Consider the following 24,715-nt stretch of genomic DNA (forward strand, 5'->3'; position numbering starts at 1 on the left):
CCAGGCTGAGGTGCTGCAGCCCAGCAGGACCCTCAGCACCCTCCAGCAGAGATCCTTCATGCTTTGGAAAAAAGCTTAGCAAGGAAGATTTCTCCTCACTGTCATTAACCTGACATAATGTCTTTCCTGCTGGCAGCTTTCAGGCTCAGCAGGTTTGTTATAAAATTCATTATCAGATATTGCAATCACAGTCACCTTTATTGGGCTCTGCATTTACAATAATTAGGCCAATAAACACTGATTTATAAAAATGACAAACAGGAACTCCCAGTAAGCAAGAAAAATGTGCTTTCTTTAGCGAGCAGTTTCTCACAGGCTGAAAAAAAACTGTAGAAAGGTAGGAACCAATCACTGCAGGTGACAGCAAAGTAAAGCAGATTCTCCTGGGAATTTCCACATCCCAGCCAAGACATCACCAGGGACAGAGCCAGGGTGCAGAGCCCAGTGCCAGGGTCCCTTCCCAAGGGCTGCAGAGCCAGGGAGCAGGGGAGATGCTGGAGGGGCAACGGGAAGAGAAGAACACAGCAGCTGGCACAGAGAGGGAAAGAGCAAGGAGGAGGCAGCAGGAACCAGGAGGGAGAGTGGGAACAAAGCAACAGCAGAGAGAAAAATCCAACAGAAGGGAAGAACCATGGCAGGGAGAGAGGAAAAAAAAAAAAGAACCTGCCAGGTATAGCAAGGGGAGAGCAGAGCAGTAGAAGAGAAAGTGTGAGATGGAGCTTCAAGCCTTAATGTCAAGGAAAAAATGAGAGAGGGAGGTGTTATCTGAGAGAGGGCACTGCAGATGCTCTCTGCATTGCCAGCCTGCTCCAAAGGCACAGGGGCTGTCTCTGTGAGCTTTCTGAGGCACAGCCAGGCTGGGGCAGCGAGCTGGCCCCCAGAGCTGACCCCCAGCCAGGCTGGGACAGTGAGCTGGCCCCCAGAGCTGACCCTTTGGGGTGGAAGGTGAAGGCAGACACACCACGCACAGCAGAAGTGGCTGTCAGTGTGCTCCCAAAGGCAAAGGCTCAGTGAGTCAGGGAAAGGGCAGAGCTGCAGGAGAAGGAGCTCCTGGGACACAGAATGAAGCCCAGCACTCAGAGAGGCAAGCCAGCCCTCCTACAGACCCCAGCACGGGTGCTAGGAGACCCTCACCAGGGTCAGTGCCCTGGGACTCTGGCACCTCCCCAGAGGGCAACAGCTGAGTCCCCCAGGTGCCAAAAAGCCCCCAAGTCCCAGCAGCTCCTGGAACAGCCCTCAGCATGTCCCACAGCCACAAGCACTGGGAGCCTCTAGCCTGGCACCAGTCCCCTGCAGCAGCACCTGGGGGTGGGTGTCCCCAAAGCTGGGCAGGGACAGCCCCAGCAGCCAGCCCTCCCTGGCAGCGTGTGCCAGGGCTCAGCAGCACCAATATGTTCATCGTGTCCCCTCTGCAGCCCATCTGCCTCCACACATGGCTGAGGCAGAGAGAAAGCAGAGCAGGAGGAGCAGAGCATCCCCTGCCAACACTGCCCCGTGGGCACACAGCCCAGCCTGGGGCAGCTGCCCCACAGCAGCAGGGCTGGTCAGTGCCCACCTCACTGCCCTGACCCACAGCTCCCACCACCCCTGCATGCACCACAACTTCCTCCCACCTCTCTTTCCTACCTTTTTTGTCCTTAGCTCCCAGCACACACTGCTTCTGGGAGCCCTACAGCCCCACTCTGCCAGCCAAGGACACACCCCAAAGCCCCACAGCCACCCCATCCCCTAAATACCCTCCCAGGCAGCTGAGCAGCGTTGGCTCCAACCACCTTTGAGGAACACCTGATGCCCCCGGAAGAAGAGTGGCTCTCAGGAGTGCCCCCCCATCTGGGCACCCCCAGGGCCCCCCAGCTGCCAGGGAACATCCAGAGGGGAGCCAGCATCAGCTGATGAACCCCAAAGCCCATGGGGCTACAGAGCCTTCCAGCACTTTGTTCTGTTTGAGGCAGACGTGGGCAATCATGCTGACTTTGTTTCGTTTTATTTATTTCATTGATTTTTAAAATAGCTTGCTTTTTTCCAAAAGCGCCCTGGGGCTGTGAACAGCTTGACTGTACATGTGAGAGCTGGGAAAGAGGCAGAGCAGAGCTGGAGGCACAGGGAAACAGGTGAGGCTGCATGGAGACTCCACGGAGAAGAACCAGGCAAAGCCCATCTCCTGAGCCTCAGAATTTCACCAGGAACCTCGGTGCACCCAGGAGACTTGGAGAATTCACCCTCCCAGCAGCTACCTGTGGTCTCAGAGGATGAGAAAATGGTGTTTGCATCATCACTGGGCAATTAATGGTAAAAGCCATCAATGGGAGATTTAATGACAATCAAAGAAAAATTAACTGTGTTGAAATTCTTCAGTTTAATGGATCCTTGATCAGTAGCACGTGGAAGTAATCTCAACTCTTTCTTTACTTGCTTTAGAGTAAACAACACTAATGCATGTACCAGGTGACAGTAAAATAAGGCAGGAGACATTGTGGTGCTGCACTGATTCAGTAGGAAATGTTCAATATGTTAACATTAAACACTTTAGGTTTGCTAAGCAGTGATAAAATGCTGGTTATTCTTTTCACACAATCCCAGAGCAATGCAGTCCCTTTTACCAAAATTTTTCTTCTCCCTGTGGGTTTCCCCCTTCCAAGTTCTCAGCTGAGGTAGGAGACTGACCTGGCAGTTCCTCAGAAGGGACCCTGGTGCCTCTCCACATTCTGACGAGTTCATTGCTGGTACCCAGAGCATCCCCGCATCCTGCACAGCAGCCCCACACCTGCAGCCCCACACCTGCACCTCTGCAGGCAGCCAGGCCAGCCTCAGCCACCTCCTGCCCCTCAGACACAGTCATCACCAAACTGCCTGCTGCTAATGAAGCAGGCTGGCAATTAACTGCTGCCAGAAGAGCGCTGCCATCGCTCCGAGCACCCGTGAGCAGGGAACCTAGTAACAGCCCGTGGTGGTTTTGGGTGGTGGGCAACAGGGGCAGATCCCTGCAGGGCAGGGGTAGACACCAAGCCATCGCCCCCAGGTTATCCTCTTCTTACTCACCTTTCCTGCACATCCCAGAGGAGCTGCAGACTATTCCTTAACAACCCTCGAAGTATTTTTAATAAAAGGCTTTTCAGTGTGGTACCAACACACACGGAGCTTTCAATTACATTTTAGCTGTCCCAGTAGGAAGCAGCTGTTTATTGGGAAAAGTGACTTACGATAGTGCAGGATTACGGGTTTGCTCTTTGCATTCCAGGTATTCAAAGCCCGGTGAAAATAAAAACTGCTCAGCTCACATTCCACAGCTGAGCTAAGCCTCGTGCATGGGGAAGCATTTCGGAGGAAGTTAAGTGTTTGAAGTAAAACTGTGCAGTCTTCTGGTAGAACAGAGACATGAAATTGTTATTTATCAAGATGAAACTGGCATTTGGATAAAATTCTCCGGCGCTGTTAATAACTTCTGTTGCTGAGGGAGCTGCGAGAGCAGCGCGAGGCAGCTGTCCCCGGAGCTCGCAGGAGTGGGATTTTCATGGGCTGTGAGCAAGGGAAGCACGTGTCTGCTGTAATAACTTTCTGGGCGCCTCCGTCACAACGGCCACCACGAATTTATCTTTTTCTGTTCTCTCCCAAAGCTTTGTCAGTTTTGAGTAATTTGCTGTGAGTAGCAGCTGCTGGAGTGCCACATGGCCACGTGCGCCTCCGACACGAACTCCAGCTCCCTGAGCAGTTTTATCATCATGATTAAGTTTCTTAACTTGAATCAAGGATGTCTCTGGAGTTCCCTACGACGATGTGAACTTAAGATAAACAATGAGTGATGAATAGGCCAATTACTGAAGCCTCCCTTACTGAAACCTTCGGCTGAGAGTGGCTGATAAGAGGACGCACACATCCTCTCATCTGGCAAATGTTACCGAAAATTGGATGGTTTGAAGCAAAGACAGTCCTGGGCAATCAGGCACTGGCTAATGAGCGCCTTTCTTTTAGATGTGATTTTTCCCTTTCTCTGTTTGCTGTCCATAATGCTGGAAGTGCAGAGGGAACCTCAGCCTGAGCCACATGCTGCAAATGCTGCGCCGTGGTACAAATCCCTGCCCTCGGCCCCCAGATGCATCCCAGCACAAGACACAAAAGCAGCAGCAGACAGTCGAGGGCTGTCTGGTAGTCCTGCACATCTTCTGGGCTAAGGAAGCCTTTCCTGAGAGGCCCACCCAAAGAGAGGAGCAGCCATTCCCACAGCCTGCCAGCAGTCTGGTAACACTTCGTGGGTGCAGCTGCAAAGGGATACAGAGAGCACAGCTGAGGATGGAGGGGAAAGCACCTTGGAGCAGGGCTGCGGCACTTCAGCCATGCAGCCAGCCAGCATTCAGGACGTGCTTGGGGCTGGAGCACCAAAAAGAGCAAAGCAAGAGGCATTTTCCCTACTGAGAGATCTCCCCGTGGCAGACAAGGGCTGCGGTGGAGGTGGGCACAGAGGGGTCCCTGGGGTGCTGTGGCTCTGTGTTGCTCCTCTGGCCCCATCCAGGAGCAGGTGTCACCACTGCCAGCAGTGAGAGCTGCCTGGCACCACGTGCTACAGTAAAAGATATGATTTACTTACTACCTATGGAATTGCCCAATTAATTCACTATCCACATTAATATTATGGCTCATTTTTAACTTTACTGTCTCCATCGTTCCAATTTAGTGCTGCTCAGAGATGCTGCCACTGACCTTAATGGGTTTTTCATTATAACAAAGAGCATGATATTAATCACGAGGGGCTTTCAGCTGGAGGCTGCAGCCCAAACCCCACTGCTTTGAGGAGCTACTTTTTAGTGGTTTGGGGACCTATTTTATTTCTGCCAGGCTACTCACCCCCGCTCACAGCGTGTACAATCCTTTGTGCTGTCCAGGAGGAATTTCTTGGTGTAACATTTCCAGGCACAGAAATTTTATGCGGCAGTCAAGCTACGCTGCAGATATGATAGATTTTTCTGGACAAATTGGAACACGGAGTAGAAAACTGAAAGGATGCACCAGTCATAGCCAATGAGCCTCTTATTGTCCTGTATAAAAATCAAATGCCTTTTAATCATTTCAAATGTTCTTCTGGGTATCAATTAGTCACACATTAATATCAGTATTGCTTCTCTTCCTCAGTTCACATCAGATTAAATTCTCCCCTGTCATATACACTCGCTCTCATTAGCTTCATGGAAAATTAGTAATTGTTCCCTCTCCATTAGCATTGATGGGAGATTTTCATCAGAATTGCTTTTTATACAGAGAACCTGCTTGTCATCTTAAGGACACTAAGAAGTTTTCCCCCAAAATTATTGTCTTTTCATAAAAAATACTTTTTTTTTTCTTCTCCTCTAAAACCCTGAAGTCTGAGCCAGAGCATTAGGGAATGGGGGAAAAAAACCCAACATTTTCATGAGTGCCATCCTGCAGTTTCTGCCCCTCTCTGCATGCCAACCATGTGTCTCCTTGTCAGAGTCCAGTGGCTGTGGCACAGCCAGAGGTGCAGAGGGGGGACACCCAGAGGGGTTTGCTGCTCTCAGAGCCCTGATGCAAGGCTGGCTATTCAGAACACTCTCTGTGCAGAGCAGCAGTGTGGAGGGCTCTCAGCCTGCTCCCTGCCCTCCGTGGGGCCAGCCCACTCTGTGCTGAGCTCCTGGGGCTGGGTGTGCCCCTGTGCCCGTGGGTGTGCGGGCAGTGCCCACCCCACTGCCCCCAGCCCTCCTCTGGGCAGCGTGCCCAGCTCTGCAGGATCAGCAGGGCTCCAGCCCAGCCACAGGATCCCCCACCACCCACCCTGCCCTCTCCATCCCTGGCACTGCCAGCCTGGAAGGGGCCTGTGGTATTTATTGAGTTTTAGTAACTCCCAGCCCTGGGAGCTGCTCACCTCTTGCAGCTAATTCAGACACCCGGCTCCTGATGGAGTTACAGTGATTGCCATTAAAAAGCTTGACATTTACCTTACAACAGTAATAAAATAATAATGCCTAATTTGCTTTATGAGTGGTATTTGCAGTGTTTCCTGTGCCTTGAGTGGGGGATATGGTGAAGATCTGCTGATCAATTATGTCTGCTTAGCAGCACTGCTGTAATTCTTTCCTGTAATCAGAACCATCTTTCAGCAGAACTGCTCCAAAGTTTTCCTCTGAAACTCTAATTTTGACAAGAAAAGAAAATGTTTTCAAATACTTGAGTTTCCAGTGAATGACAAAAGCTTCCGAGATGGAACTTTCTGGTGGGAAGTGGAGACAGACAAACCTGGTGTCTGCACAGATTTGCTGCATTTAGATTTCCAAAACCTCTTAGATGTTTTCAAAGGCTGCCTGTGATTGCTTTCCATTAAAAAGTGGGTTTTTTTTTTCCTCCAAATAACCTTGTCAGTATGATTCCCTTCTGTTATTACCATCTCAAATATTAAACCCGCCCAGTGTGTTTTACACCCCTGGCACTGCTGAGGGGCTGTGGGGTGAGGAGCTCCTGCTGCTTTGGGGCCAGGGAGCCCAAACCCCTTTGCAGGGAGCAGATACACCCCAGGGCACAGCCCTCAGCACACACATGTGCACCGTGCTCTCCCCAGGCTATTCAGCATCTCCACTTCTGTCCCTCCAAGATTTACCCCTGGTTGCAGGCAGCAACATCCCAATGCTCACAAAGCCAGTGCCAGACCTGCTAAAAGCAATTTCTTTCTCCATTTCTCATCCTGAGCAAAATTCGATGTGGATTTTCTTTTTTAAAGTGCAATTTTAATTAGTGCATGATGCACTTTGGGTTTTTATTAGAGTAAACAGCTTGGAAAAAAAGTCCATGCCAGCTCTTCTACACCAGGGAGCCTCATCCTGTTCAGACCAGAAACCTCACGCTGGATTTCTGAAAGCCTTTCTTAAGATGGGTTCATTTCCATGAAGAAATGCTACGATTTCAACCAATGGAAATTTTTGAACATAGAAAAAAGAAAAAAAAAAAAATTAGTCAGGAAATTCCTGGCTGGGCTGACTTTGGGGTAAGGCTGTACACGAGAGGGAGAGCTGAGGCCTCGCCCCACACACGGGCTGCTGCTCTCACACACGTGGGCACACTGCATGGCCGTGCACAGCCTGCTCACCTGGCTGCACATGGCACACACACCTGTGTGCACACACGTGTCCCCTGCCGTGTCTGTGTCCCCTGCCGTGCCGTGTCCCCTGCCGTGCCGTGTCCCCTGCCACATCTGTGTCCCCCTGCCATATCTGTGTCCCCCTGCCATGCTGTGTCCCCTGCCGTGTCTGTGTCCCCTGCCATCCCCTGCCATGCCGTGTCCCCTGCCATGCAGGGACCCCAGTGGCAGCTGCCGGGCTGTTCCCCCACACTCAAGGACAGGGCAGCAGTGTCCCTGTCCCCAGACTCATGGGGCACCGGCAGTCTGGGCACCTCCAGCCATTGGCACATGGGCCCAAGCGTGGGGCAGAAGCAGAGATCAGAGGAGAAGCGTGACCCTGGCCGTGTGTGACAGCCCCCAGCCCGTGGAGCCAGCAGCGCTGGGGACAGCCGGCTGTCCCCCCGTGGGGGTGGCCGTGGCCGTGCCTTCCCACCGCGTGTGCAGCCGGGGCTCCCTGACTCCACCTCGGAGCGGGCTGGCTCCTCGCACACGGACGAGACCATGGGAGGGACGGCTGGGCGCAGCCCGGAGCACTGCCGCTTTCTGGACGTGAGTTGATGGCTTGCCGTGCCCCCGGCACCCCTGCGGGGCCAGGAGTGCCCGGCCGTGCGTGCCCTCCTCCCGCCGAGCCCCGGCACGCCCGGCTAGCGCTGCCTTCTCCTTGGACAGGCAGAGGCGGCCGAGCCGCGGAAGAAGAGCTGCCCCAGGTACCAGCTCTGCGGACTGCTCTTCAGCCTGCTGCTCCTTGCCCTTATTCTGATATTTTTTGGTGTCAAGTACCTCTGGAACCCAGCACCCAGAAAAGTAAGTAAAAACTCTTTGATCCGGCATTTCAGAGCGTTGCTTCCCCAGACGGAGCTGTCCCCCTCCCCTTGGCTCGCTGAAACTTCTAACAGCTCTCCAAAACCCAGGCAACTTCACAAAATGCATTTTCTCAGACCACAGGTATTCATGGGACTTTTAAAAATCTTTGTATTATTCATAACTAGCTTTTACTTTATGCAGGCTGGTTTTTTCCCCTGTCACCGCGTTCTTTCCCCAGTTGACAATTACAGGGGATGGGAGCTACGCCATGAAGAGTTAAAGTTTCTCTTATTTCACCGGCAGCAAATTTTATGACAAGTAAGAAAATATTTTCCATTTCATTTCAATTATCTTGCCAGAAACCGGTGGAAAAGTCATTATGCCACCGCATAAAGAGGAGAGAAAGCCAGGACGCAGTGGTGATTGATTGTCACGGATTATATTTCTTACTTTAATGTGTCTGCAATGTGAGGGACGGTGAGACGGATTAGCTTCTGGAGGAGCTCCTGCTAACTGGATTGGGCTCCTTTATTCCCAGCTGCAGCCGGGTGCTGCTGTGAGTGCTGAGCGTGTCGGGGTGGCAGCAGGGCTGTGCCTCCCCAGCCGTCTCTGCCCGCTGCAGCACCCTGACAGTGCTGCCAAAACCCTTTTTATCCCCACCCCAAGTGAATAGTTTAACCTTGAAACCCACAGCCTGCCTGCTGCCCCTCATCCTGCTTTCCTTCGCATTTCCATGCTCCTCCAGGAGGCCCCGCTTTGCACCCCATCATCAGTGGGTTTTGCTGGCTCTTAAGGACATCTCCAAAATTCCTGTGCACAGCCAAGGCAGCCTCTTTCCCACGCTGGCATCTCCAGTCTGCTCCCTGCTCTCTCCTGGAGCTGCTCCAGCCTGGCCAGGCCACCCTCCTGCCGGGCAGAGGAAGCACCCTGCTCGGTGGAAACTTTATCTTCTTATCAGCAAATAGAAATAAATACCCCCTGAAATAAAAGGAAAAACAATAAAAGCCATATGTTCCTCCAGAATCCTGCCAAGACCATTATAAAGTCTCTACTGTTCCTAGAAAAACAGGGGTCATGCCAGCCATGAGGGGAAGAGGCAGTTAACCCCTGGAGGGGCGGTTTTCTCCAAGCAGAGACAATGCCACAGCCTCAGAAAGGACATCCAGAGCCCCGGCCCTTGGTGTCCTCACTGGTGGCACTGGTGGAGGATGGAGTCCATGCACCTGATGGGCAGGCAAGCAGGGTGTGAGGTCACGAGAAAGCAGAGCTGTTCCTGCAGCAGAGCTGCACACAGACATTCCCAGAGCCCAGCGCTGCCCGGCCCCTGGGGCTATGGGGCTTCTCCAGCTGGGCCAGGAATCCTCAGGACAAACAGGCTGGAGGGGGGCTGGAAGTTGGTAACGCTCAAAAATATCAGCCAAGGGGAATTAAACTCTTTAAAGAACATGAAACCCTTCAAGCTTCCTTCTTGTAACTGGAGAGTGGAAAAAAACTTGAAAGAAGAGTTGTTGCTCTGCGGGGTGGCCTTGGACACGGCTCTGCCCTCTGCACAGCAGCCTCCTCCAGCCAGCACAGCTGATGATTCAGCTAACGAGGGGTTCATCACAGCCTTCAGAGGGACATATTTCAACCATTCACCAGCAAGTGTCATTTTTAGCCCTATAAAACATCTCATAGCTCTCTGAGCAGCACAGAGCTGGCAAAGCCCAAGTGGGTTAGCTGGCTGCTGTGCTGGCCAAAGTCATTCTCTGTAAATGGAGGAGCACTTGAAGGTAAGGTGCCACCCGGGATCCTGCCCTCCTTGAAATGATTTATGGCACTGTGTGCATTTTGTCAGTCAAACCAGCAGCCTTCCACCCATTTTAGGCTTCAGACTGTTTTACCATATCATAAAATCCATGGAGAGCTGTATATCTTCACAAAGTCTTCCTGCAGACCAAGAGGAGATGTCCGTGGCTGCCAAGGCGCACATCACTCCTCTGACCTTTCAGCAGGGGTGAATGTTCCCATCAGTTCCTGTCTGCACAGGCTGTCCTGCACCCAGGTGGGTGCCAAACAGGGGATACCCACGCTGGGAGCACTGCTAAGAGGCTTTGAACCGCCGAGGGGAGGGATGTGCAGGCGCCAGGGGACTGTGAGAGGGGGTTTGGGCTGGCACTAAGGGCAGAGCTCCTTAGTCCTCCTGCCCTGGTCCATGGCCATGCCGTGGGATGAACAGGGCTCTGCCATCCCTGTGCCTCCACCTCTGCTCCCTGTCCCGCGGACTTGAGGGGGTTTGCAGAACCCCTTCCACGCAGCACCGTTCAAAAGAGGCTACCCAGGGCCCGGCAGCTCTCGCCGCGCCAGCAGGATCGTTTTTGTGCTTCAAATAGCATCTGCCACTACTCATCCTGTAAGGGTCAGGCATCCGCAGGGACCGAGGGCTGGGGCGTGCGGCGAGCCCCTGCGAGCGGGGAGCGCTGCTGCTCCCGGCGCCGCTCCCCGGGGATCAGCGCCGCCGGGAAGCCGGCTGCTAACGCCCCGGAGCTCTGCAGCAGCCCTCGAGGAGGTCTTTGATCCGCAGGCAATCCTTGATCTCCTCCAGGCAGAGAGAGGCTCTTACCTCTGCCTTTCAGGAGAAACAGAAGGCACAGAGATGGAGTGAGTAAGCTGGGGAGGACACGGTGGAGCAGGTGAGCTGGGGACACCGTGATGGAGCAAACCAGCCAGGGATGCAGTGTGCAACAAGCAGACAAGCAGGGAGAAGGGAGAGTGAAGCACCTGTGGGTTCAGGAATGCAGTCCAGCCTGGGATGTAACCACGTTCATGCCACAGAAAGCACCAGCAAAGGCTGAGCTGGGGCAAAGCTCCTGCTGCAGGTGTGTGAGGAGCATCTTCTCCCAGGTTTGGCACACATTACCCTCATCCTGGCTGCAGCCTGCCCTCTCACCCAGCCCAGGCTCCTGCCTGGGAGCTGCCTCCCCTCGTGCTGCCCTGGTGATTGCCCTGGCTCAGAGCTGGGCTGTGAGGGAGCAGCCAGACCCATGGCAGGGTCCCAGCAGTGGTGGTCACACACCCAGCACAGCCTGTCTGCCCACTGGACAGCCTGTGAAACCAGAGGGTGCTGAGCTGACCCCTGTGTGACTTTGGCCTCCCAGGTTTATGACATGGAGCACACGTTCTTCAGCAACGGTGAGAGGAAGAAGATTGTGATGGAGATTGACCCACTGGCCAGGACAGAGACCTTCAGCAGCGGGAATGGCAGTGAGGAGATCCTGGAGATCCATGACTTCAAAAACGTGAGTGTGGCAGCTTGTCCCTGAGAGCCTGCAGTCCTGCAGCAGGACTGATGGGATCCTGCAGGACGCTGTGGAGTCCCTGGAGCAAGTCCAGGACTATTTATTCCTGCATCAGGGAGAGCAAGACCCAGACACGCTGGGGATGCTCTCAGAGGAAAGGAGATGTGCTACCTACATAAGCTTCCACCAGTATTTAATAGTGGTGCGCTTCAGTTCCAGTGAAATACATCTTAGAAGCCAGAGCTAGTTATTGGATTTACCCTTGCAAAGGAATGCAATGATCATCAGTCTATCTGAGCCCAGTGCATTTGTCTGTCTGAAGAGCATTAAAACCTCATGACACTGAAGAAGGCTCTCTATGAAACCTAATTAAAATTTGTAGGGAAATACCCTGTGCAGTGACATATGGCAAAATTTTGAGCTAATAACCTAGCAGGAACTGGGGGCTGAACATTCATATAACCATAACGGTCAGATGCTATCTGCATATTTTTATTTATTATAATGAGAGCTCATGATAGTTATCAGGAGAAGAGGAGTAGAGTAAAATTTTATGACTACCTGCCTTAAAATATTTGTAAAAATCCCAGTTCTCCCACACCATAAAATGCAATATCCCTTATGAGAACCTGTTAGTGCATCTTAGCACTGCTGCTGAACGGAACTGGCACAAAAATAGCAACAGGAAAAATATGACTGAACCTTCCTCCTCCAGCTGTACCCTGCCTCCAATGGGTTATTCATCCTCCTCTTTGCCCTGACTGCTTTTTGGGTGTTTGCTTTGATCCTGTAGGGAATAACCGGCATCTTCTTTGTGGGACTTCAAAAATGTTTCATCAAAACTCAGACTAAAGTTCTGCCTGAGACGACAGAGGCCAAGATCCCTGAGCTTGAGGTAGGTGAATAGAACAGGGCTCCCCTCTGCCCTGTGAAATCCACTCCTCTCCCTGGCAGAGGGGCTGCCTTTCCTTCCCATCTGCTCCAGCCTTCCCAGAGATGTGCAATAAAGAAATAATGAGTTGTGATCGCTTCATAAACTGATCTTATTTCAGAGGATTGCTTATGAAAACAAGTGAAAAGAGACGGGATTAGAAAGCAACAGACAAAAGCCTCTCAGCACAATAGCAGAGATCAAGAACAATAATCCTGTTGTAGTCGAAAGGTCGTAAGGCAGCTCAGGATTAGCAGGCACCAAAAAGTCAATCAAATTGTTTTCTCCAAGGTTTGAGCCTCATGTTTTCAAACAGAATGAGGCAGAAATAAGGGATTTTAAAGAGCAGCCACATTTAAGAAATGCAAATTGAGGAAACTCTTGGCATGCAGACCTGAGAGGTGGGAAGCACCAGGCTGGAGCCACTTCCTTGTCCTGCATGGACCTTCATCCCACTGATGTGCCTGATTGCTTCCTGCATCCTGCTGCAAGGAGCCTCACGCCCTGCATGGAGAAAAGTGTGGATTCCATGATTTAACCCCTCCCTGACAGTGTGGCCTGGAGTGACAGCTCAGTCCCTGACAGCAGTGGTCCCTTGTCCCTGTCCCCATCCCCAGGCCCTGGTGGTGGCACAGCCTTCCTGCCTCCCCATTTGCAAGAGGACGGGTGTTAGCAGATTGAATCCCCTCTAGGGAAGCTGCTGCAGATAAAAAGCCAGCAGGACACGTGTTTGAAATGAAGCGTGGGCAGAAACACTTCCCTGAATCATGACCCAAATTCCCAGACACCGATTCTTTGATTATGCCCTAAGAAGCTAATAGATCTTTTCAGCTACCATCGTAAAAGGGATATAACTTCCCAGGCTTTAGCAGAACATTGCCCCGGGTAGAGAGCTGAAATGTAAAACCCAGTGAGATAAATGTAGATTTAAGCTCCAGTCATGTCTTCTTGGAGCCTGCACCCTGCCAGGTCCTGCAGGCAGCACTTTCCTGACCCTGCAGCTTCCACCAGACACTCCAAAAATGACCCAGACTGGGTCAGGCTGTGTTGGCTCCTTCCTATGACTTCCCAAAGCCGTAAGGAAAAACTCTATAAAAGAGATATACAGCTCTAGAAGCCTTCTGGAGAGAAAAACGCTTTTTGCCAGCTTGCTCTATGGGCTACCACCACCAACACAGACAACGTTGCCTTGGCAGAGAGCTCAGCACAGACCCATCCCATAATCTTTATATATCTCCCTCCCTAAGTGCCTGCCAAAACACACCATGGCCTAATGCAACGGCAGAGACATGTGGTATAAATTACAGAACACAGCCGTGCAAAGAATTTCTGTGAGGAGTAAATTAAAGTGTTCGATCAAAAAATCAGTAGCAGAAGGAGAGAGGAATTAAATCCTAGGAGCAAAGTAGAGCAGAGGTGTTTTAATGTTGTGTTTTGAATGACTAAGGGGGTTCCAGAAGGCTCGTCCAGATAGCGGGGACTGTGCAGGAAAAGGGTCTTGGGTGATGAACTGAGAGAGGAGAGCAGGGTGCTGAGGGCTGTCAGGGTATTGTGTGTGCGTCCCGTGAGCCCCACGAGCCAAGGCAGGTGAAGTCCAGCTGCTCTCTGGGAGCACAGAGGTGCATCTAAGCCAAGGGGAGGAGAAGCAGTCAGTGCTGGGGGCAGGGTGTGTCACCACGCCAGGGTAATGTCTTGCTCTTCTTCCAGGGACAAGAAATCACCACCACCTACTTTGAGCAGTCTGTGGTCTGGGTGCCTGGGGAAAAGCCCATTCAGAACAAGGAATTCCTGAAGGGCTCCAAAATTTTTGACATCTGCAAAAATGTGACCATCTTCTGGATCCACCCCACGCCAATAGCAGGTACAAGGAGCCATCTCCTCCCCACGGGGCTCATGAGCCCTCTCAGTGGGAACAGCCCTGCCACCCACCTGTGCCCCCCTGCCATGTCCCCCTCTGTGACGTGGTGGGAACCCACTTTCACAGCCTTGTTGTACATCTCAGTCATGAACACCGTGTTTCCCGTGACCACAGGAGATCATGGCCAAGGTAATAGCAGGGGCTGAAGACTCCCTCTACAAAGCACTTGTTTCTGCCAGCTCCCCGCCGCCCTGCACTTTGCAGAGTGGCCACCCTCCTCATAGCAAGGGCAAAAAAAAAAAAATAATCCCTTGTACCTGCAAAGAAAGCCGCGCTGCTGGAAACTGGGACGCCTAAATTCTCGTCACCACATGAACATCAGAGTGTGAGCAGACATCTGCATCTAAATCACACGGCGGGGTTGCCACCTCCAGCTGCTCACTACAGAGCCCTCGCAGAGGTTGTGGCCTCTGAGATGTGCTGGTGTAATTACCCGCTCTCTCTAACCCACTTCCAGATGAATGAGCCAGTTTAAAAATCCCTGCTGAGCCAACTCCCTCTGCTCTGCAGCCACAGAGGCACATGGCATCACTCACAGGTACAGGCCAGCTCACCTGTGCTCTGGAGGGCAGGTGGGCACCACAGCTCCCTGCTGCAGAGGGAGGCTGGTGGCCCCGACTGCTGTCCCCTTTCTGCCTCCTTGTCCCTGCTGTTAGACCCTCCTGCAGCAGTGTCCTGGGTCAGTGAGTCCACCTGGGTCACCAAGGTGCATCCAAGGCCTTTGCCAGGACAGCAGTGTCCCAAGGCTGTCTGGCACCTTCCCTAGCAAAGGAAATTACTGCTGCTGTGGCTCTTTCCTAAGCTAAGAGAGCTGAAGCTGGGCATGATCTGCCCCACATCATGTTGCTCTGATGGGGCTCTACAAATCCACCCACCAACAGCAGAACCCACCAGGAGGATGTGCTTCTGCACACCCACAGCCCCATGCAGGAGAAGCCAACAGCACCCACCCATGGGCATGGGGGTGGAACCAGCCAGCATCTCCCTCAGCCCTGCCCCAGGCTGGCTGAGAGCAGGAGGCAATGGAGCACTAGTTTGCAGTGGGCTTTTCGTGTACCTTGGCACCAAATTCTGGTAGAGACATTAATTCTTGCTGCTGCATTTGTCCCCCTGTTCCGTGGTTATTGACAGCAACATTTGGGCTCCCCCTGTAGCTCCTGAGCTGGCCAACCTTGAAGGGGCAGAAGAAGAAGACCCTGAGCTGCTGGTAGACAGCCAGAGCTGGCTGGACGGGGGGAGCGAACACGAGCGGCAGGAGGACACGCAGGCGGGGCCCAAGCGCCGGGCACGGCAGCTCACCGAGGAGGAGCTGCCCGTCAACGACTACGTGAGTGAGGGACCCCCACCATGGGCTGCGTGAGTGAGGGACCCCCACCATGGGCTGCGTGAGTGAGGGACCCCCACCATGGGCTGTGTGAGTGACGGAGCCCCACCATGGGCTGAGTGAGTGAGGGAACCCAGCCTGGGCTGTGTGAGTGAGGGACCCCCACCATGGGCTGCGTGAGTGAGGGAACCCAGCCTGGGCTGCCCTGAGTGAGTGAGGGAGCCCCACCATGGGCTGAGTGAGTGAGGGAGCCCAGCCTGGGCTGCCCTGCCCTATGGGAGTGAGGGAACCCCACCCTGGCCACCGTCCTGGGCTGTCTTGGCCATGGTCAGGGGTGCCCCGGCTGTGCTGCTTGGGATGCCCTGTGCACACCCTTGGGTGTCTCCATGTCCCGGGGCGCCCTGCTCCTCTCCTGGGTGCCCAGAGTGCCCTCCCAGGCTGCGCTGTCCCCGCTCCCGGGTGCCCCAGCCACACAGCCCCCGCTGACTCCGTCTCTTCCCGGCAGTCGGAGAACGGGCTGGAGTTCCACCCTCTGTGGGACGAGCGGGGCTACTGCTGTGCCCAGTGCCGCCGTGCCAACCGCTACTGCCGGCGGGTCTGCGAGCCCCTGCTGGGCTACTACCCCTACCCCTACTGCTACCAGGGCGGCAGGGTCATCTGCCGCATCATCATGCCCTGCAACTGGTGGATCGCGCGGATGCTGGGCAGGGTGTAGCCGTGCCCGCTGCCACCCTCCGGGAGCCGGCTGGCACACGGGCAGCACCGACAGCGGGCGCTGCCAGCCGCTGCTCCTGCCCCGCTGCCGCCGCGACCCCGCACCCCGCGGGGCTGCGGGACGGCCGGCGGCGCGGCAGCCAGCTGAGCTGCGAGAGGCCAGCAATAAACGTCTTGTATGAGCGATTGCAAAGAGAAAGGAAAGTCGTTTCGTCTCGGTCTGATGCTTAATGGCTCTGCGGATGATCGAATGGCGTGGCCGCCTCCAGGAGCGCCCGTGACTCGGGTGCGGGCGTGCGGAGGGCTCTGCTGTCCTCCCGGCTGCTGCTCAGCGTGTCCTGACCTTCTGTCCCTGCCTGCTCTGACGCGTTCCGCGGTGGCTGCTGGCAGCTCAGGGGTGCCACCAGTCCCCTCCGGAGCTGTTGCAGCACAGGCCCAGGGAGCTGGCACAGGGAGCTCCCTGAGGAACCGAGCAGCCAAAGTCACAGGGAGTCCACTCCTATGGAGGACCCCAGGTGCCACCGGCTGTCCCCAGCCCTGTCACCAACAAATGGGCAAAGCCTGAGCTGCAGGAGAGAAGTCCTGAGCGCGGCAGCTGCCCTGAGCAGGACGCTGTCTGCCACAGGGCTGAAGGCTCACACCAAAACCCCCTGGGCACACTTCTGCCATGACCTTGGGCTCATGCCAAAGCCAGGTCCCAGGTTTCATCCCAGGGAGCCAGCTGCTGCTGAGCAGCTCTGACATCCTGCAGGTGTCACCAGGCAAAACCCTCAGTGTCACCAGGGGAGCACACTGCCATGGCTGGAATGTACAGAGCAGGGAACAGAGACAGGTGCCAGGTGTGGCGTCCCCAGGGCTGCCAGCCCCCCCTCACATCCCTGCAGCTGCCATGGGGATGTGAGCACATTCTAAGAGCAGTTCCCCTTCTCCCTGTTCATGGCTGCACTGACAGAGTGGTCAAAACACTGGGAGCTCCCCACCTGGCACCCCAAGGGACACCAGCCAGCCTTGGGGACACCAAGCCTTTCTGACAAGTCCCTTGAGACATTTATCCCGCTGAGAGGGGAGGTGCAAACACAGCAGGGGGATGTGTGAAACCCACCCAGCCATGGCTGCTGCAAGAAACCAGAGCCCTGGGGCCAGCCAGCAATGCTTCTGTCCCTGCTCAGTGTCCAGGCAGGTGACCAAGGTGCACACAATGCCTTTGCCAGGACACTGGTGTCCCAGCTCTGCCTGGCACTTCCCCCAGCACATGCCTGTACATCCAGCACATCTGTCCAAATTAAAGTTGTGTACATCAGTGCTGTTTAACCAGGTAAGATCCACACCCTCTGATGGCTGCAGTGCTTTGCTGCCTGTGGGGATGAGCAGGCTTGCACAAGCTTCCACAACCCATGCTGCTTTTCCTGCAGCTGTTTGGAAACCTCCAGGCTCCCTGTGCCAGCCTCTGCCAGAACCATCCCCATCCACCTGGCACCACCTCCCGTGGATGCCCCAGGAAGGAATCTGCCTGCAGGGCCACGGAGCAGGGCAGGGTCCTTCCCTCTGTGCAGGCTTTAAGTTGACAATGGGTTTATCCAAATCCATTCCTGCCTCTCACGTGTGCCTGCCCTGTCTCCATCCATCCCTTCAGTGCCACTCTCCAGCCCAGCTGCCCTGCTCTGACACATTCTGCCTCACCACCCCGAGCCAGGAGGCGTTCAGCCACCCAGGAGCTGACAGCAGGCTGATTTACTCACCTGGGCTAAATGCAACACGAGGGTTTGGGGCGTTTCCCTCCAGGTTCCTCCCTCAGCAGCCAGGCTGGCCCATACCAGACCATTGCTGGGCTGGGGCAGCTCAGCCAGCACCCAGGCAGCTTTGGCCAGAGGGGTGACACTGACAAAGGGCCACCACTGCTACCCCTGGCTTCACTGCTCTGGTTACACCTGCCTCCTCCCCAGGAACAGGACAGGCAGCTCCACACCCAGCCAGACACAGCTCAGATCCAGTCAGTTCAGTGCCTGAGACCCAAAATTCCCCCAAGCTTGGCAGAGGGGTGCTCCACTGCTTCACTGCAGCACCAGGCTCCAAAAGGCAGAGGCTTGCTGACAAAACAGCCCAAAAATGAGCAGTAACAAACGAATTTAAAAGCTTAAATCCACATTTCTTGCCCTGGGGAGCAGCTGGGGCCTGGCAGGGCCCTGCCCTTTGCTCCAAGCCAGCAGCCAGCAGGCCAAGGGTGCACATGTTCACACTGGGCTGAAGTTACCCACCCTGCTCCTGGGCTGGGGTGCTCCAGGCCCTCTGCTCCAGCACTGTTACACAACTGCTGTTATGAAGAAAATTCAATTACAGAAGTTATTTGCAAGCAGAAGTGTACCAGTGCACGTTGGAGGAATGCAAACTGCAGTGGCCAGAGGTTCCTGCTGGCCCAGAGTGAGCAGAGCAGCCCTGGGGGCACTTGCTGCTCTTCCAGCAGAGGAATTTCCAGGACACAAAAAGAAAAGTCAAGGAGGTTTCATAGAGTAAAATATCTTAATATTTATTGTGTCTCAGGACAAAAAGAATTCTATTCAATACATAAAATGAGTTGAAGCAGCATATAATACTGACAATCAAGTCACAGCTGAATCGGTGCAAGGACACCTACCAAGGTAAAGGCACCAGGAGCTACATCACCAAACCTCACTACAGCTTACAAAGAACCACTACAGCCCGTACTTAAAGAAGTACAACTATAAAAAAGTATATAAAACCCAGGGGAGGGAGGAGACAGCTTGGCAACAACCTTGCTGAGCCAAGGCTTCAGGCAGGCAGGGCTGTGTTTAACAGCCCTATCTCAAGAACAACTGTGTCTGGAGAGTGAGGGGATGTCAAGGGGCTGCCTGAGGCAAGGGGAAGCGTTGTCTTTCCCAGTGGAGGCACTGAAGATGAGCACTGGGACACCCAGGAGGCCACCAGCACAGTCAGTCCAGCACAGTGTGGCACTCGGTGCAAGAGCTGGGGGCTGCAGCCACCACAGCCACACCAATTATTACCCCAGGCAGTGGCACAGCAGAGGAGTGTCAGGACAAATCCTCGAGTGCACCAGGACAGCTGCTGCACTCCTTTCTATGAGCTAGATGAGAAGAAGATCAGTCAGTTCAAAGCAAGATTTCACGACGTGGCATCCAGAGGAAAACTGGAGTTGGAGGCATCCTCCCCAGCCATTCCCTGCAATGCACACAGCAGAGTGTTAGCAGACAGGATGGATCTAGACACAGGCTGGAATGACACAGGCTGAAATGACAGGCTAAAATGACACAGGCTAAAATGACACAGGCTAAAATGACATAGCAGACATGCTCTCGCAGGTGCCCTCTAACCCTAACCCCCCATGTGGTACCCCCACCCCAAGGGTGAGCAGCAGCAGCCAGGGGGGCAGAGGCAGCCCACCAGGCTTACAGACATACCCAGGCACAGGCACAGAGCGCAGGGGGCCAGCTACACCATCTCATACTGATTGTTGGTGATGTACCGGGACAGGCAGCAGGACAGAATGATGCCAATCAACTGAAAAAGAGAGAAAACAAACCCTGCATGTCAGAGGCAGCCAAAACCAGGGAGAGGTGTCTTCAGGAGAAAACCTGACAAAGTGATACAGGGTTTTATGAAATCCAGGGATGGACAGTGGGGTTTACAAACCCCACAAGGGCTGCTGCACCCTGCTTCAGAACCACTGAAAGTGGCTGAAGCACAGGATCCTGGCAGCACCAACTAAACAAGCTCCTCACTAGGGATGCTCCAGCTCCCATCCTGTTACAAGCTGCTTCACCAAGCATGGACTGTTTTATGGTAATTGCAGAGATTACACAGATACCAGGAGCGTCACAGCCAATTACACAGCCACGGGAGAACGGCAGCACCTCTCCTGTGCAAGGACACTGGGGAAGCAAGGCTGCTGCTCTCACATCAGGAAGGCTCTGTTATCACAACACAGCCTCCCAGCACCTGTGCAGACTCCAGGGCCAGATCCTGCATGACTCTGACCTCCACAAGCCAAGTTAGAGGCACATGGGCACAACAGGTCCCTGTCAGAGGCGTGACCCAGCCAAGCTTGCTGAAGGGGCAATAAATGCTAGGAACTGGTTACAATTCCTAAGCCTGCCATTAGCTGACATAACGCTGCAGCTGGGAGTGTGTGTGCAGTTCCCCACTCAATCTCAGTGAGCCCAGCCCAGCCCAGCCCAGCCAGGAGGAGTGGTGCGAGCAGCAGGCACGGCGGAGCAGCTCCTGCTCTCGGGCTGTCCCAAGGCACTCAGTACCACGAGCTGCAGGCTCCCACCTCTGCCCAGTTCAGTCCATCTGTTACAGAAATCACACAGTGACAAGCTCATACAACTGAGTATCTCAGCAGGCTCCTGCTCCCCAGCCCCAGTCCTGGCCAGCAACACCTTGACGCTCACGCCACGGCCACTGGTCATGGGGAGGCAGAGTCTGAGCCCCTCCAAAGGCAGGGCTGGCTGCTCAGCACCAGAGCCCAGCCAGCTTGCACAGAGCAGCTGGAGGAGGGCCAGCTGCACATCCTGCAGCCCTCGGAAAGCCCTCGGCACCTCGGGAAGCCCCAGCGTGGCGTCAGCGCCCGGCTGGGGGCAGGGGCCTCCCGCTTCCTGCCGGGATGAAGCTGCTGGAGCTGGGGCTGGGGCTGGGGCTGGGGCTGGGGCTGGGGATGGGGCTGGGGCTGGGGCTGGGGCTGGGGCTGGGGATGGGGCTGGGGATGGGGCTGGAGCTGGAGATGGGGCTGGGCTGGGGATGGGGCTGGGGCTGGGGATGGCCAGCACGCTGCTGCTGCTGCTGCTGTGGCTCCTGCAGGAAGTGCCCTGCACGATAAAGTGAAGGAGACATTGGGGGAGAGGACATCAGGGCAGGGCAGGGTGGTCAGCCACCAGCACAAGTGGTGCCACACTGGCACTCACGGTGACCCCACCACACGGGCGCGATGCCAAACACCCTCCTGGTATCAGTGTGGGTGGGTAGGAAAAGGAAGGGCACGGATTTGATCCCTGCCAACAGCAGACACAGAGCTTGTCCATCTCCGTTTGTTTTTTCTTGGAGTCTGTTGTTTCAGAGAGATCTTCCCAAATAAACGTGGGCTCAAGGAAACAGGGCTGGAGCTCCAGCCCTGGGTGTGAGACTGGGGCCTGCACAGCAGGCAGATTAAAACCAAGGGGAATCACAGAGTAGCTGCTCCTCCCTGACTGAAACCAACCGTGCCTTTTGCACACTCCAGACTTTGCACTGGAATCAAATACCTCTGGAGACACGCTGGCTTCCTCCCGAGCCAGACAAGGGAGACTCACCTGGAAACACGCGATGCCAAAGGAGATTCCGGCCACAACGCTCATTTTGGACTCCATTGTTGACGTTACCAGGAAAAAACAACCCTGCAGAGGAAGCAAAGCAAGCACGTGGACCCAGTGCTTTCCAGCCCCAGGAGTACAGACCAGCTCCTCCCCAAAGCACTGGCAGCTCCAGGGGGAGATGCTCCTGTGCAGGCAGCAGCAGGTCCTGGCTGGCCCCTCCTGCCAGGCCTCAGCAAAGCCATTTCCAGCCTCCCAGCCCAGATGCTTTATCAAGGGAAGCACTGCCCTTGGGCTGCTCCCAGCCTGAGCCAGGTGACTCATCAGAGAAACCCTTGCATCACCCAACCATCCCTGTGGATGAGGTCTCATGCCCTCACCACCGCGTCAGGACTTTGCACCCAAGGGAGATGTCAGCACTGCTGAAACAAACTTTATTGGGAAGCTACTTCCTTACTCACCTGTTCTTCAAAACACACATCCCCAAAGGCCAGTGCTTGGGTCTGGCTGGGCCCTGATCTCAAAGGAAGGAGTGGGGGAGCCTCAGACAGAAGGGAGGATTCCATAGCCTTACCCACTCCAGGGGAGTCCCTGGGCCACTGAACACCAGCATGGATAGGGCAGTTCTCCTTTCCAGCCTGCCAGGGACAGACCAGCCCTCCTCCACACACCCATCCCTGCCCTTCCCACCTCCAGGACCAGCAGGCAGATTTTTCTGAGCTTAACTTACATCCACAAACACTTTCAGCTTGGCCTTGTTTGGGTCTTTCAGATCTTGCTCCGAGCAGTCGTTCTGGCTCTTGCAGCAGCTGGGGGGGATCCCCCTCTGGCTGAAGTACTCAGTCCTCTCCCAGTCAGAGTAGTTCTGCACCCCACAGCAGTGCAGCTGGAGTGGGAAGCACATTTGGGGAGTCTGGTCACACCAGGGAACTGAGCCCTGGTCCCACCACCACTGCCATGGCTCCCCCACCCTCACCCATCCCACCCAGCATCTGCCAAACTCCAAAGCCTGGGAGGGGATGCCAGTGCCACAGAGGGCAGAGGGGACACCCTGGGCCAGGGCAGCATTCCCACCTGCTGGCAGCCCGGGGCTCTCCCCCATTCCCCCCAGGCTCTCACCCATTCCCCCCCGGGCTCCCCCCCATTTCCCCCCAGGCTCTCCCCCATTCCCCCCAGGCTCTCCCGGGCTCTCCCCCATTCCCCCCGGGCTCTCACCGTTCTCTGGATGGTGTCCACGGCCTCGCTGTGTGGATCTGCAGTCACGTTGTAGTCCTTCAAGGCCAGGTCCAGGTTACTCTCAAAGCTTGTCTTTATCTGTAAGAGAGAGGTGTCAGGGCTGTCCCTCCTGCCCTCAGGACCCCATCCCGGGTCAGTCACCGCTCGGGGATGGCAGCAGTGACTCCGGCCTGGCCAGCAGACATTTTCCAGGGCCAGGCAATTAGAGGCTGTATTAAAGGGCAGGCTGGATGCACTGTGGCAGCAGGGATGCTGCCTGTAATAACAAGGACACGCACCGTGCCAGCTCCCTCCCAGGCAGGCACAGAAACCCTCCCAGGAGCTTTAATTACTGAAATTATTGCAGAAGATAGACCAAAGGCAGAAATTACAGTCCAGGGCTACTCTGCCTGTTCTGATGGAGGGACAGCGTGCTGGGCTGACCCTGCACCCAGGCTGGTCCTTCTGGGTCCTTACAGGGACCAAGCTGCTCTTTGTGCTGGTTTAACCCTATCTTCGCTGAACCAAGCAAACTAAACTAACTCTGTCTTTGCTAAACCGCTCCCAAGCAGCCCCTCTGTCCCTCGGTGACATCTGCGACTGCACTGGGGTAAAAGCAGCATCAAACTCACTCTGCAGCCCTGGGAGATGGCACTGGCCACCCAGACTCACCTCGTGCCTGAAGACGAACCCCACGATGGCAGCCACCAGGACGATGAGGAAGATGAGGGACAGGAGAGGGTAGGGATGGGAGCAGACAGGGATAGGATGGGATGTTTCCGGATGGATCAGGACGGGTCGGGATGGATCAGGAGAGGACGGGGCTCCATCCTGCCCTGTCCCAGGCCACCCACCAGCTTGAGCATCCAGGTGCTGCCGCGGCAGGTGGCGAAGCAGCCGAAGGTGCCCAGCAGGACAACGACGGCGCCAGCGCCCACCAGCACGAACGGGACATTGGTGGCTTTCTCGTCCAACAGGGAGAAGTAGACGGCCAGGCTCACCCTACCCCAGATGCCCACGGCCAGCAGCACAATGCCCGACACCTGGTGGGGAGAGGGGAAAGCCGCGGTGGCTCGCGACTATCGCGACAGGGCGGCGCAGCCGCGACGTGCGGCGGGGGGAAGGGCGGGCGCTCACCCAGAAGACGAAGGTGTAGGTGAGCAGGACGCTCTTGAGGCAGGTGATCACCGGCTTCGTCTGCAGCCGCCGCGACGGGGACGCCATGGCCGACACCGGGCGTGCGGGGCGGGGCCGGGCGGGGCCGCGGGCACGCCCCCGGCACGCCCCCGAGCGGGCCGGCCCCGCCCCGCGCCGGAGCTGCCCGAGCGCTCACGGAAATGGCCGAGCGCGCCAGGCGGCGCCGTGCTCTTCCCCCCTCCTCCCGCAGGGGGCGCCCCGGCCAGGTCTGTCCCCTGTCACCCCTGTCCTGGGACACCCCTGTCCCCTGTCCCCCCCTGTCCTGGGGACACCCCTGTCCGCTGTCACCCCTGTCCCCTGTCCCATTCTGTCCTGGGACACCCCTGCCCCCTGTCACCCCTGTCCTGTAACATCCCCTATCCCCTGTCATCCCCTGTACTGGGACACTGCTGTCCAGTGACACACCCTGTCCCGAGCCACCCTCTGTCCTGGGACACCCTCTGTCCTGTAACACTCCCTATCCGTTGTCACCCCTGTCCTGTGACACCCCCTTGTCTGGTGTCGCCTCCTGCCTGCCCCCTGTCACGACCTGTCCGGTGTCATCTGCTGCCTAGCCCGTGCCACCCCGTACCTATCCCTGCTACCTCCTGTCCGGTGCCACTCCCTGCTTAGCCCGTGTCACCCTCTCCAGTGCCACCCACCGCCTCCCCTGTGCCACCGCCTGCCGGTGTCACCCCCTGCTTGCCTCACGCCACCTCCTACCTGCTTGGCGCCACCCGCTGCCACCTCCCGCCGTCCCCGTGTCACCCTGTGCCACCCCTTGCCCGACCCATGCCACCATTCCCGGCCTCCCCGGTGCCACCCCCTGCCTGTCCCGTGCCACCTCCTTGCCGGTGCCAGCCAGAGCCAGTCCCTGCTCTCCTGCTCCAGCCGTGCCCCACGCCCTGTCCCGG

At 55.7% G+C, this 24,715-nt stretch overlaps 2 protein-coding genes across 2 annotated transcripts; one reads left to right on the forward strand and one right to left on the reverse strand.

The window, feature by feature from the left end:
• Positions 1–7,621: 7,621 nt before the first annotated feature.
• Positions 7,622–16,090, forward strand: TNMD (tenomodulin). The gene is made up of 7 exons (XM_041459266.1): positions 7,622–7,669; positions 7,790–7,924; positions 11,062–11,202; positions 11,996–12,097; positions 13,841–13,994; positions 15,206–15,378; positions 15,881–16,090. The coding sequence occupies exons 1-7, from the start codon at positions 7,622–7,624 to the stop codon at positions 16,088–16,090; spliced, it is 963 nt and encodes a 320-aa protein (XP_041315200.1).
• Positions 16,091–18,602: 2,512 nt separating this feature from the next.
• Positions 18,603–23,912, reverse strand: TSPAN6 (tetraspanin 6). Its single transcript, XM_041459268.1, has 8 exons — positions 23,763–23,912; positions 23,473–23,668; positions 23,298–23,365; positions 22,626–22,724; positions 22,141–22,296; positions 21,411–21,494; positions 19,524–19,623; positions 18,603–19,284 (listed from the first exon to the last, which is right to left on the reverse strand). The coding sequence occupies exons 1-7, from the start codon at positions 23,847–23,849 to the stop codon at positions 19,555–19,557; spliced, it is 759 nt and encodes a 252-aa protein (XP_041315202.1). The 5' UTR covers positions 23,850–23,912; the 3' UTR covers positions 18,603–19,284; positions 19,524–19,554.
• Between the last annotated feature and the right edge of the window lie 803 nt (positions 23,913–24,715).

Source organism: Pyrgilauda ruficollis, unplaced genomic scaffold (assembly GCF_017590135.1).
Source record: "Pyrgilauda ruficollis isolate IOZ18807 unplaced genomic scaffold, ASM1759013v1 scaffold133, whole genome shotgun sequence".
In the NCBI taxonomy this organism is placed as follows: domain Eukaryota; kingdom Metazoa; phylum Chordata; class Aves; order Passeriformes; family Passeridae; genus Pyrgilauda; species Pyrgilauda ruficollis.